The 13,755-nt window shown below is 45.1% G+C and overlaps 1 protein-coding gene across 1 annotated transcript in view; it reads left to right on the top strand.

The window, feature by feature from the left end:
* Positions 1 to 4,686, top strand: part of UPF2 (UPF2 regulator of nonsense mediated mRNA decay) — a 64,830-nt gene extending 60,144 nt beyond the window's left edge. Inside the window, exon 22 of the mRNA XM_030480461.1 lies at positions 3,375 to 4,686. Coding sequence (XP_030336321.1) covers positions 3,375 to 3,384 — 10 coding nt within the window. The 3' untranslated portion in view covers positions 3,385 to 4,686. The remainder of the gene's footprint in view (positions 1 to 3,374) is intronic.
* The last annotated feature ends 9,069 nt before the right edge of the window (positions 4,687 to 13,755 follow it).

The raw sequence follows: 13,755 nt of genomic DNA, 5'->3' as shown, positions 1-13,755 counted from the left end.
ACCAAAACCAGTATTAACATGAAAAGAGCCATTCCAGATTGCCTAATAGACATTCTACAGCTTTAATATATCTGTGTGTCTCTTCTCACTCAGAGTAAGCTTGCAAATAAACCATTAAATTAGCCCTGCAGCACGAATTTGAATAAATGGTTTCAGGTGGAACACAGACTGCTTTCATGTTTCTTTTTTCTTTGCAAGTTGATTTTGGAGGTGGAGCAGCAGCTCTGAAGGGAGAGTTTACCTACTAATGGATCTGTCTTTGTCAACTACAAATAAGTTAATGTGCTAATCCTATGCTACAGTAGCATTGGCAACTTCTTTACTACTTTGTGGTACATTCTTATAGTCATTTTATACCTTCCTGATGATCATTCAGTCCACTGAGATCCATACACATAGGGTACAAACAAAACCAATGCCTCTTTTGAAAACATTCTGCAGTTTAAAATAAGTATTAACCAGATGTAACTCGATAAAATGAGAGTGCTGTCCACTTAGCTTTTTCATACCACTGTTGCAGAAGTACAAACTATTCAGTTACACTCAGTTGCTGTAATACTTGCAGGTGTTTCAGAAATAACTATGCAGTTGTCTTCATGTCGACTTTCCCAAAAGCCTTGTAACCTGTACAAGGAGAGCACTGCAGTTACTCCTTATGTACAGCAGCCAGAACACTAGATGTGATATTTGCAGATTGGTTTTTTCAATGCAGTTCTTTTGAAAGCTTTTTGTTTTCAAATGTTTCAGGGGAAATATAATTTAGGACTTGACTTAAACTGTTCCCTGTAAGCTAGGTCAGACATTGTCCAGTGAACAGTTTAAGTAGTGTTTGCTTGTTCAAATAGCTGTGCCATGCGCTTGCAATTCTGATGTAGTTTTGTTTTATGTAATTTGCTCTTTGTTCCTTTTAATCTGTAAGCTCTTTAGAGCAGGGAGCAGGAAGTTTGTTTTAGCAGGCATATTTATTTGTTGTATACTGCACTGCTCAGGCATGCAGTCATGCCTCAGTTGAGCCATCTTAGCCTGTATTGAGGGTATGGTACTTTTCTTAACTCTGAAAGGTATTTTAGCAGAGGTAATATTTATCTGGAGTGGATTGTCTGTCACCTACATTTTACAGCTTCTGATTTACAGGCTATATTGAAGATTGTCTTCTGACTTTGAAGCGTGAGCTGCAGTCCCTGCCCAGACTTCCCTTATGTTTTAGTGAAGAAGTTACCCCACAGGCTCTGAGGACACTAGAGTATCTTCCTATTTGCTAAGAGCAAATAGGAACTGAGCTGTTAATTTTAGTATCTGTTGGGAGAAGTTTTCCCTTTCCTACATGATAGAACCAGTTTGTATAATTACAGGTGTTATCACTTATATGATGAGTGAGCTGTGTTGTGTTGTTTCTTCCTTGTATATGAAGAAGATATGTTGTTTTCTCGCAGTAGTAACTCAAACTTATTGGAAGTAATGATGTATGTTACTTTCTTTAAGGTATGCAACTTTTTATTCTAAATTTCCTGAGGTTAGGAATCATCTGAGCAACTACATCTCCCAGTTGATTCCATTGTAATGCACAAACCAACAACTCTTGTGCTGCTAAACATGTCCTAAGCACCATGTTTCAAATATCTTTTAGGAAGTTAAATCCAAATCTACCTATCATAACAGGTGATTCAGAAAGTGATGAAGGCAGTGTTGTGTTCTTGTATGGTTTTGGCCTTGGAACAACTGCATCTTGCTTTGTGATTTGGACCTTGTGACCTCCAGAGGGCTCTTGGAACCTAAAGTTTTCTGTGATTCTGTTTTAGTCTGATGGGGTGTTAAACCAAAACAAACCCCCAAAAAACCCCACAGAAGTGTTGCCTCCTTTGCCTATGATAAACCCACCATAAGTGGAAGAATGAAGTAGTGGCTGTGGCTATACAGAATGCATTTTGTTAAAAAAACTAGAGAGAAATCTTTTGCAGTGTTTATTTTTTATCTATTAATGTCCTTTTTCTGTGTTGAATTACATGCAGGGAGATTTACAGGCTTGGTCAGATTTCTTGTTATTTAGCATGTGCAAAATGCTGGATCAGAAAATGAAGTTTACTGCTGTTTGTAATCACCTGCTTGTATAGCCTCAGGTTTTAAGACCTGCTAATCCTGCAAGGAGGAGATTCTTTTTGGGACTCATACATTTAAGGCTGATTGGCCTTAAAGATAACTTACTGTGAGCCCATTAAAAGTAGGGTTCCTCGATTTGCTTCAACAGAGCTGGGAAGGCAACAGTTTTCACTCTTGCTTCCAGTTTTGTAGCATTTGTGCACTAACAGAGGACTTTGGCTGTGGAGCTGTTAAACTGATACCTCCAGGAAACACAACATTCACAAAAGTAATTCTTTTCAGTGATGAGATTGACATGAAAATATTCTTTACAGTCCTGGAGAACAGCGTCTCACTTCATAAAAAGGTGTTTTTCCTTTGTTTATAGAGCATTGATATAAATGGCTTGCTTATAAAGTGAAATGAAACCACATTTTATGAAATCTATTTAAAAACCTTGATTGCCAAGAAAGAAAAAAGAACTGCAGTGAGAAGCCTGTCTGTGGAGAACAGGCCTTACCAAGGAGTTCATTATCTTGTTAAAGCTCTCCTTGTTAAAAGCACTGACCTCAAAACTCACTGCTGTTCTCAAAGCATAGTGAAGAAAGAGGGACCTGTCTGCGTCAAAAGGCCCATTGGGATATAGATGTAAGCTGACGAACTAAATCATACTCAATTAATTGGTAATTTTAGTTCTCCTATTTGCATCTGACTTCTTTATCCCTTTTAATAAAGAAAAATGAAGCAGAAAGGTAATAACAGGATGCTAGGATTTTATTAGTTAAATATTCTTATAATAGAGTATTGCATTAATGCTGGAAAATCAGAGTATGGATAATAAGGAAAAATGTGAATTTAACATGACTTCCTGTTTCAGCTACTGGACAAACACACTTTATGCATCACCTGCTATGTACTTGACGTGTTGACCAATATTATATTTTGAAGCTTTGAATTCACTTTTTACTGGTACACCAGAAGTCTTGGGCAGCATAAATCCAGTTTCTCTGTTAGCCTCAGTCTGGCTTATTGTTGTAGACTGTCATTGCCATCTACTCAAACTAGACATTCTTTAGCGTTGACATGGCACTGTCTTGAAGTGACAGATCCATCTCTTAGTTCATCGTGCAGCTTTCACAATCTTTAGCTGTCAATGACCTCTCATATTCTTTAAAACGAAAACAAAAGAGAGAAGTCATGAGTTCTAGAATCATAGAACACCAGTTTGAAAGGGATCCCCACATGGTGCTGGATATCTGATGTTAACCTATTTCTTTTCTTCTCCTTTTTCTTCTTAGGAGACGTTGATCCAGCAGCAAGTGTCATTTCATTAGGTCCTGTATCTCTGATGTTGTGGATAGTGGAGTCCTCCAGCGATTAAATGAGAGCAGTGGACACATCTCAGCATGTCAGTCTAGAGCGTTCAGAATCGAAACCTGGGACAGGCTGGGGCCGTGGGGCAGAACAACCGCCTCCCCTCTTCCCCCCCAAACCCTCATGGAACAAGTGGAAGCTTCCAGTCATGGCCTACCAAAAATAAAAATAAAATATATAAAAAAAAACCAAAAAAAGCTTTTTGTTACAGGAGCCACCTTGAGGGTTAATCTTCTCATGAGAGCAGAAGTAAATGAAGGAGATGGTTAACTTGACCAGCGAGCAGCTCGGTGAAAACAAAGATCAACCCGAAATTCAGCTGGATTACACTGGAACTGAAAAGGTCTTTTGCCAGCTCAATATGTGGGAGAACAGAGTTCTAAACTTGACTTAAGTTGCGTTATCTCCGAATCGAGTGCTTTGTGTTGGAAGGATTTTCTTTGGGGGCTGCAAAGCTACAGTAGAAAAACATAGAGCAAACAGTAAGGTCTAAAAGGAAACCCTGACACGGAGGAAAACTTCTTATCAAACACTCCTCAGCAAGAAAGTTGGTGGTTAAGAAATGGTCTTTTGCTGCCAGATGAGTAAGAAAGAAGGGGTGGGGAGGGGTGAAAAACTTCAGAGCCAAGGAGGTAAAATGTCTGTTGAGGTTTAAAATAGAACATGAAGTTGATGAACACAAGGGTGTTGACTTGTACTGCTTGGAACAGCCTGACACCAGCCTGAGGACAGGGATGTAGTTGAGCCCATTGTATGTATCATTGAAAACCAAACCGTGCCAGTCAGCATAACAGGAGGATGTCAGGGGGTGGATCCAGGTATTTTGTTGATCTTCATGGGTTGATAAGCCTCTGTGTCTATTGAAACAAACAACAAAAAAGAAAAGTTAAAAAAAAAAAAAAAAAGATTTAAGTCTGGAAACAAGTAGAATTTTTATTTTTTTCTAAGTAGAAATGAGGTTTCTTGGTCTGTTTCTGACAATCTGTTATTTATTAGCGTAGGTTTTTGTTTGCTTTCAGGTAGAGGTAGTTAATTGAGTTAAGGAGCTCATCTGTATGTTACTAATTCTTTTTTTCTAGCTCTTTTAAAATCCTTTTTACCACTGTTTTTGGTTTCTGCATGTAGGAAGAGAGACTTGTAAAATTGTAACATTTCATACAGAAATGCTGCCCGATCTTCACCAGCTTCAGAAATCTGACCTTTGCCAATGCTGCAATAAAGTGTTGTACTTTACAACTGGTGTCTGCCTCTTTACGTTGATGTTGGTCTTCTGTAGTGATGATTTGGAGAGTTTGTGGTTTATAGTGGGGCTGTAGCTTGGACAGTGCTTCATACAGGCAACATAAAAACAGATATAAGGAAGAAGTTCTTTACTATGAGGGTGCTGAGGCGCTGGAACAGGTTGCCCAAAGAAGTGCTAAATGCTCCATCCCTGGCAGTGTTCAAGGCCAGGTTGGACAGAGCCTTGGGTGACATGGTTTAGTGTGAGGTGTCCCTGTCCATGGCAGGGGGTTGGAACTGGATGGTCTTAAGGTCCTTTCCAACCCAAACCATTCTGTGATTCTATGGCAGGAGGATTCCTGCCCCAACAGTTGAAGCGTGCTCAGTAAATGCAAGATTTTCTTGATGTCTAGCAAGGAGTTGTGAAACTGGGATCATTGTTTCCTGTAACATAAGCTGTTCCATGCACACAGTGGCTCTGAAAGATGGGACATCGACAGCACCTCATCTGCCACAGCCTCGTGTTGCCCCCTTTGTGTTGTGCAGCCATGTGGTGAACTGAACCAGCAAATTGGCCTGATGAGGGGTTCAATCAAGGAGTGATGCTTCAAAGAGGAGTCAAGGCTTTTAGAGCATACATGAGCAATGTGGGGGGACCTTACCGCTCTCTACAACTACCTGAAAGGAGGATGGAGTGAGGAGGTGGCAGGTCTTTTCTCCCAGGTAATAAGTGATAGGTAAGAGGAAACAGCCTTAAGCTGCACCAGGGAGGGTTTAGATTGGATATTGGGAAAAATGGCTTCATCTAGAGGGTGATCAGGCTTTGAGAACAGGCTGCCCAGGGCAGTGGTGGAGCCACCATCCCTGAAAGCATTAAAAAAATGGCAGTGCTGGCATAAAGGTTAGACTTGATCTTAAAGGTCTTTTCAAACCTAGTTGATTCTATGATGCCTACTTAAAGTTGTGTTCTTTAATCGCAGAACTGAGCACTGAGATTGGAAAAACTGCAGGTGCAGCTTTGTCTGCTCCTGTTGTTACCATGCTGTACCAGCAGCCCGGGATTGAGAAGCACTGGAATTGCTGGAGCACGTTTTGCCCGAGGATCTTGCTGCTCATGCTGGTGGTAGACACCTTCCAGTCTGCAGAGCGTGGCTCGAAGCTCTTAAACCATCACATGTAGATGTGTTCCTCTGGATTCTGCCAGATCTCATTCTGTAAGGGAGTATCCCTAAACCCCCACGTTTCCACAACCATCTCCAGGTGTGGTTGTCTCTGTGCTTGGAGGAGGCACTCTCCATGCCATGGCTATGGAATGCACAGTATGTCATAGGAAGACCAGCTCTTCGTTTCAGGTCTTGTGTGATTCTTTTCATACCATTTTTTTCCATGTTAAATTTCTTTGGTACATTTATTAATCACATTTGTAACTCTGAGCTGCTCCAGGAATGTCTTCTACAGGAATACAACCATTATCCATCAGTCAAATCTAATTTCCCTTCCCCGATGATTAATGCTCACCAATTCCTCATGGTGAATTAAGCATCTAATTGGGGTTCAAACTGAAGTCAACTTCCTTTTCTTAATATGCTGCTTAGTTTCAAAAGCATTTAACTTATCCAAATTGAATAACTGCATAAAAATGAAACATTATCCCTGTTTTGTATGTGTCAGTCTAATACCTTGGCTGGAATTTGGATCAATGGGAATATCTTTATTATAATTATTTGCTGAAAATAGTTTGGGGTCAGCTGGGGATTTCCCTGACTTCAGGCTGAAGTCCAAAAACAAGGCACTCTTGCAAAGACTAATTCCAAAGCAGCACTCCTGAGCCTGCATGGAAGTAGTTAAATCTGGGAAAATGTACATAGATGAAGGAGAAATTGTTCCATGTCCTTGATTGCATAAAAGATCTCTGTTATCTTATCGTCCTTTGGAAAGAATTTGGACTAAAATCAGGTCCAGGCATTTGCAATTGCGTCTTCACTGCTCTGAGGCTCGAGCTGTCCTGATGACAACCAGAGAATGTGCTGCATGATTGTACTCAGTGATTTTCTTGCTTCAGTTTTTGATGGTAATATCTCTTTCTGTATCTCTCAAGTTTAAGGCAGGGACTGGGGGAATGAAGACTCTCCCATTGTAGGAGATCACGTTTGTGACTACCTGAGGAACCTGAACATATGCAAGTCCATGGGATCTGGTAAGATGCACCCTGGGACATCCCAGAGGCTGGAGCACCTCTCCTGTGAGGAAAGGCAGAGAGAGCTGGGGTTCAGCCTGGGGAAGAGAAGGCTCCAGTGAGACCTTAGAGCAGCTCCAGTGTCTAAAGGCAGCCTACAAGAAATTTGGAGAGGGACATTTTACAAGGACATGTAGTGACAGGACAAGGAGGAATGGCTTTAACCTGAAAGAGGGGAGACTGATATTAGGATGAAATTCTTCCCTGTGAGGGTGCTGAGGCGCTGGCACAGGGTGCCCAGAGAAGCTGTGGGTGCCCCATCCCTGGCAGTGTTCAAGGCCAGGTTGGACACAGGGGCTTGGAGCAACCTGCTCTAGTGGAAGGTGTCCCTGCCCGTGGCAGGGGGTTGGAGCTGGATGAGCTTTAAGGTCCCTTCCAACCCAAACCATTTTATGGCACATCATTTGACAGCCTGTTTGGGCTGAGGCACTGTGTTCATTCTTGCTCCAGCATGCAGTGGCTGGGGAGCTCTGAAATCAGAAAGTTGACCCAGGAATGCCAGCACTCACAGGCAACATCTTGCTGGTGCTATCAACCATCTTCCTCTACCCTGCAATGCTGTAACGTGATTAAAGAAGAAAGCGTGAAATCTTTTTCTCTTTTTGCTGAATTGCTGAGTTTTCACTTGCTATAATTTTATTAACTTTCCAGGCCTTGGGAGAAAGAAGCCCATTGTGCTGCTTCTGTTATGGAGCTAAAAATACTATATACAAACACATCGCTGCACATACACTGCAGCACACACTCATAATGTAAATTGATGTCTATTAAGGCTTAGCAAACCCCATCTGTATTGTGGAAATTGCCTGATTTGCTCAAGTTTTCATGTTCTTTCATTTGCCCTTTCCAGCGCTGTGTGCTTGGTGGAGCAGCACGGGGAGAGCCGTGAGGAGCTGCCGCGTTCGGCTCTGGCAGTTTGCTGATGCAGCTTTCACTTTACATGGGAATACGTTTGCCTTAAGTAAATGCAGCGCTGCTCCAAAGTGCTGACTTTGGAAATAGCCCCGGATGGGCTCTGCGGGATGGCAGTGCAGCTCTTCCCAGCCCATCCCACAGATCCGACTCGGAAGGGCTGTGGCCAAGGGTGAGCAGTTAATAGTCCATAGTGCATGTTCAACCTGAAAGACCTGCGGCGCTGGAAGGATCAGCAGCAGTGTCAGCACTGCCCGAGCTGGGTCAGAGCATCACAGAGTGGTTTGGGTTGGAAGGGACCTTAAAGCTCATCTAGTTCCAACCCCCTGCCCACAGGCAGGGACACCTTCCACTAGAGCAGGTTGCTCCAAGCCCTGTCCCACCCGTGTCACTGAGCTGCTGGTGGCCACACACTCATTACCAAAATGGTTGTTGTGCTTTAATGCCAGGAGGTAACCTGAAGGTAGGGAAATGAAAAAGTGAGTAAATAAACTCACTAATCACTATAGTCCCCCCACAGTGGTGCTGTAGTTTTAAGACCCCATACCTCAGCCAGGTGAATGACTATTATCAAAATAAATACAATAATAACTATGCCATGAGCCTGCTTTTGCCCCCTAATAAATCCATTATTTTGTTCCCTTTTTCTCCCTTTCCTTTTGAGCTTCATCACAGACTTTTTCCACCCTGAGGTTTTTCCTCAGCCACATCCCGTTCTGCTGCACTGAAGATGCTCGTCCGAGACGACACTTCACTGTCTCTTCTCCAAACTCAACTATAAATAGGCTTTTTCCAGCCCCTCCTGAGGAGATCCCAGCGTACTGGGAGTAGGAAACTATTTGGGCAAGAATCAAACAAGTGAGTAAACGTCAAAACATTTACTTGTATTGTTCAGACTATAAACTTCGCTTTTAAGTTATTATTGTTGGGGTATGATTGTGCCATTAAAACACTTTGTGTTTATGACCGTTGTTGGAAGAACAAACAGTGTTTTGTTAAAAGACTCCTTCCTTCCTTCCCTCCATTACCTGGATCCAAGCCATCAGGCTATTAAAAAATGGTCAAGACACTTAAAAAGGAGGAAGAAATTTGGGGTTTGACGACTTTTAGTTGTTCTTTGACATTTACTGCTGGGAGCAAGTGCTGGTTGGCAGCCCAGGAGCTTGAAAACTTGCTTGTATTTTACCCTTTAATTGTTTTGGTTTGGGATTTTTTGCAGTTTCGTGGTAGCACCTCAGGGTTGCCTTGGGAAAGGCACTCCTGTTGTCCACTCATTCATGTGTTTCACAGCCCTAATGCTCATGAGAGAGACCTGGGAATGATCTCGGATGCCAGTGATGCTTTTCTCCTCTGAAGTCCAATGTCAGCAGCACAAGGAGGAAGCCAGCGGGTGTCTATTTTGGGTCGCATGGCTGTGGCAGGGACCTGGCTGCGTGCTCTGCTCCATCCGTTTCATGTAAGTTATTGAAGTTTTGGGAAAAAATATGAACTTGGAGTTTATCTACATGATGTGAAATCCTTGGGGATTTCTAGCACTCCCCTTCCAGGCACTACTGCAGGCTGGGATCTTTGCATCTAAGAGGCTGTACTGCTAAAGCTCTTAGTGCTGCCTGGTCCTAGGCCAGCTGCACCATCTGAGGGTTGATCAGTCATCCCTGCTCTTCTATCGCTATCAGCATCCTGCAGTGGCAGAGGTGAGGAGCCTCACTTCAGGGCAGACAGAGCTTGTAGGAGTTTGTATCCTCCCACTTACATAGTCGAGACTGCAAATCTCCTTCCCAGACGCTGGAATTTGAGCTCTGTGTGCATGAGGAGACTCCCCCTGTGCACTGCTCTTCCTCAAAATAGGAATTTGAACTGGAAAAAGACCTTAAAATGCAGAAAGCTCCATGGCAGCACCACCAAAGGTGCTGTGGCCAGGCAGGGAGTGATGCTGCAGAGTGTGATGTGTTGTGTCATGCTGGTTCCACTAAAAACAAGCTCCCTGGTACCTAGAGAGCCTCACAGAGACGCAGAGTTGCTCAGGTGCTCCTTCTCGTCTCTCATGAGTGCCTGAGTGTGGACACTGGCTGGGATGTGTGTGAGGCGTCCGAGTCCAGCTACAGTTGCTGGAGATGGGATCGGTGAAGCCTCAGGAGCTTCTAGGTCTCTCCTTTAGGGTGAGTTCAGCTGCTGTGCCCGGGTGTCATGGGTGAGGTCTCTGTTGTGGCAGTGGGAACAGCATGTCCCATCTGTGCATGGCAGCAAAATTCAGGTGCCTTCATCTGGGTGCCTGAGGCAAGTAGAGGTGAGACCCGAAGTGTCTGTGTGGGATGGGCAGATACAATATGGGGTTTGGGGCAGACCTGTCCCCTTCTCTGTGGTAGCAGAGGCTCAGACAGGGTACGCTGGGGCATGAAATGTCTCTAAATACACGTGAGCACATGAATTGGGTTGCTCTGACCACAGTCAGCTCGCTGCAGGAGAAGGAACACTGAAGCAGTGGTAATGAGAGACTTGATTTTGCTTGATTTTTGATCTGTATTAATCCAGTAAGTGGTTATTAAACTGCATCCCTGGAGGGACGGAAATGAAGCCCAGGTAAAAGAGCAGTGACAGGCAGCTCAGAGGTGGCTTTGGCTTGTCTTATCCCTGCTCTTGAGAAGCTTCTCATGTGGCGACAGCGGCTCCGGCTTCCTCCTCGGGCTCCGGGCAGGAAAAGCCCTCTCCTGGGAGGAAGGCCCAGCAGTGGGCCTGGATGGGAGGATCAGGCCACTTCTGTCTGGGAATTCCGGAGCTGTTCCAGGCAGACACAGGTTCCTCATTCCTCCTGCAGCAGCCTTTCCTTTCCAGTGGAAAGCGGACCCAACAGCAGCACTTAGACAAACTCTCCCTTTCTTACTGTAACACCCAAGAGGCATAATTGTGGTTTATTATTCAGGTTGGTTCCAAATCCCATGCCCCATGAAACTGCAGGTTTACTACTGGCTGTGAGTCTTGCCTAATGTAAAACCAAACCAGGTTTGGGTTCAGAGGAAGCATCACTGCTGCAGAGGAAGGTCGCTGCTCTCGGCACGGCCAAGAGCCCAGGGGTTTATTGCAGGATGTACCAGGAACCGCTGCGCTGGGCACGCAGAAGCCATTCTCTGGGATTGAGCACGCTGGAAAACTCATGCCATAAATAAAAATGAAACCTAATCAGGCAAACTAAATCCATTTAGGAGGCAGGAAATGTTCTACAGTAATGAAGTTTGTGTCATGAAGCCTGAAGACCCTGTTGATCCTCTACCCTTTGTGCTGGCTTGTATATTGGAACTAGAGATGTGCTGACAGCTGTTTCCTAATAGATGCTTAAAGATGACGAAATAATCTCCCTCCTGCTGTGACAGCTTCTTTGAATCTCTTTTCCTTCTGGTGTCATCCCACCCTCAGCATCAGTACAACGTGTGGCTTATCTTCAATCAGAGCACGAACAGCTCATTGCACGTGTGAGTCTGAGCTTCCAGGTTCTGGCTTTATTCCTGGGCTGGCAAGTGCGTGCTCCGGAGCGGTAGGTGTGGTGTGGGGAGAGGAAGGGTGATTCAGGATCAGTGCATGAGACTGGCTGCCCAAAGGTCAAGCTCATCGCTGCTCTTTGTTACTTGATTTGACATCATTGTCCTTGGTTCCCGGCTGGGAAGCGCAGCCTTTGCCCTTCCTCATGGCATGGGTAAGCAAGCAGAGGACAGATAAAAAGTTGCATAGTTTTCTGGTGCTTACAATAACAACAGCTCTAAGAGTGCAGAGCTTCCGCTGGAATGATGGGAAAAAGTACATCAGGAACATCTGATGGTGACGCCGACCTCTCCAAACCTCTGAGGAAATGAGTGATCCCGTTAGGAGAGAGCTCCGAGGCTGAATCAGAGAGGGAAGCGACCTGCACGGGAAACCATGGGTGGTGATAAGAGCAGGGTGGTGTGAGAGCTGCCATTGAGCATGAGTGTGCCCAGAGCTCTGGAGCTCCGTGTGGCTCCATGCTGGCTCTCCAGGTTCATGAAGGATGCTTGTGCTGCCCTGAGTAACATAAGGCTTCCTTGTTGCTGCCTGGCTGAAGAAGCCATGGATCAAGGAGATGGGACCTGCTCTGGGGTCCATGAGAGGCTTTGACAGGAGCGTGGTGATGCTGGGAAGTGGATGTGCACTTCGTGGGAGAGCTTGGGCATAGTTTTGTGCATTGATGCACAGAAAACTTAAACAGGGGAGATTTAGGTTAGATATAAGGAAGCTCTTCCCTGTGAGGGTGCTGAGGCGCTGGCACAGGGTGCCCAGAGAAGCTGTGGCTGCCCCATCCCTGGCAGTGTTCAAGGCCAGGTTGGACACAGGGGCTTGGAGCAACCTGCTCTAGTGGAAGGTGTCCCTGCCCGTGGCAGGGGGTTGGAACTGGGTGAGCTTTAAGGTCCCTTCCAACACAAACCAGTCTGTGATTCTGTATGTGATGTTCAGCGGTAACCACTGAACTGGTCTTCTCCCAGGTCTGGCTGGTCCCTGAGTGAAACACCCCTTGTCTGTTGCCAGCCCTGTCTCCTTGGTCTCCTGGCCAGATGCTTTTTTAGTAACTCCACTTGCAGACCAGGAAGCGGAGAGGAAGGATGTTCTGGCTCCTGCATTACAGCAGTGCCTTGGGGCTGGCTGTGGAAGGCAGATAGCAATTCTCTATGCAATGAAAACACCATTTAGCTGCACCTCCTGACCCAACCAGGTTCCTCATAGCCCCAGTGGGGCTGTCAGCTAGCAAGTAAGGAGAATTTCAGAACAGATAAGGTGAGACACTTGTTGCCTTCTCCACTATGGGGTGTGCTGCTGCTGAGGTGCTGCTGCCGCACATGGAGGGGCTGAGCTGGTGGAAGGGCTGGTTTGAGAGCTGGGCAGCCGAGGTGACACTGATGCAGGGTTGGTGGAGACACCACAGTGGGTGCAGCAGTCACATGTGGAGGGGCTAAAGTGAATAGCGGTGATGGACACAGGATCCTTCCCTGGCCGTAGCACAGGCTTTGGAGCTGGGAGCTGCACCCCCATGTAATGGTTACACAAAGGATTTTGTGTATTTAGTTTCTTTTAAATTCAAATGTTCGACATACGCACTTGTTTTTCTCGAGTTCTTTATTGGAGAAGGAATTATACTTTTCTTTTAAAAACAACGAGGGAGAAAAAATCCAAACCCCCAAAAAATTGGGCTTTGTTTGTCCCTCATGAGGACACTGTAACTGCTGCATTTCTTTGTTATACAGACACCCAACCCTGCGATAGCAGCACCTGAGCAGCTTTGGGGACCTCTCGGGATGACTTTGGGATTCCTGAATCATTCATGAAACATTCATTGAAGCTCAGGGGCAGGTGCAAAGACTCACAAACAAAAGAGAAATTGAAGCCAAGGTGCCCCTTCAAGCCTGACAGCTGGTTTAGCTGCTGTCCTCAGGCCTCTTGAATCCTGAAGCTGCTTCTGGGTTACTTTATTTTGCTGATTGCAAGTAGCAGCAGGTAAAATCCTAAGGCTGAGAACTAATGACTATCCCTATTAACAAAACTAATCTTTCTTGCGGATCCCTCGAGGTAAGGACACATCTGACCATGCGGTGAAGAAGCCAGGGATGCGCCGATGACTTTCCAGGGAAGGCATTTCCTGCTTTGGGAGGAGCCACTCACATGGGAAGAGAAATCCCCGTTCTGAGGAGACAAAAAAGAGACCAAACAAAAACAACACACACAAGAGAAGCTTGTGTTCCCTTGGAAGGGTTTGGCTCCATCCAAAGGACCCTCCTTACCTCAGGGGAAAAGATATTTATAGTCGGGAGTCAACGATGTGATGAAGATGCCTTTGCCTCTACGTGATGCAGGGACTATCTGGGAGCAAGACCCTGTGCAGCTGGAGCGGTGCACAAAGAAGTGATGAATTCAAGGCTTCCTCTCGTCTAACTGGT

This window comes from Strigops habroptila, chromosome 3, assembly GCF_004027225.2.
Source record: "Strigops habroptila isolate Jane chromosome 3, bStrHab1.2.pri, whole genome shotgun sequence".
NCBI lineage: Eukaryota > Metazoa > Chordata > Aves > Psittaciformes > Psittacidae > Strigops > Strigops habroptila.
Note: the sequence above shows the minus strand (reverse complement) of the source record. Positions and strands in the feature narration are given on the sequence as shown.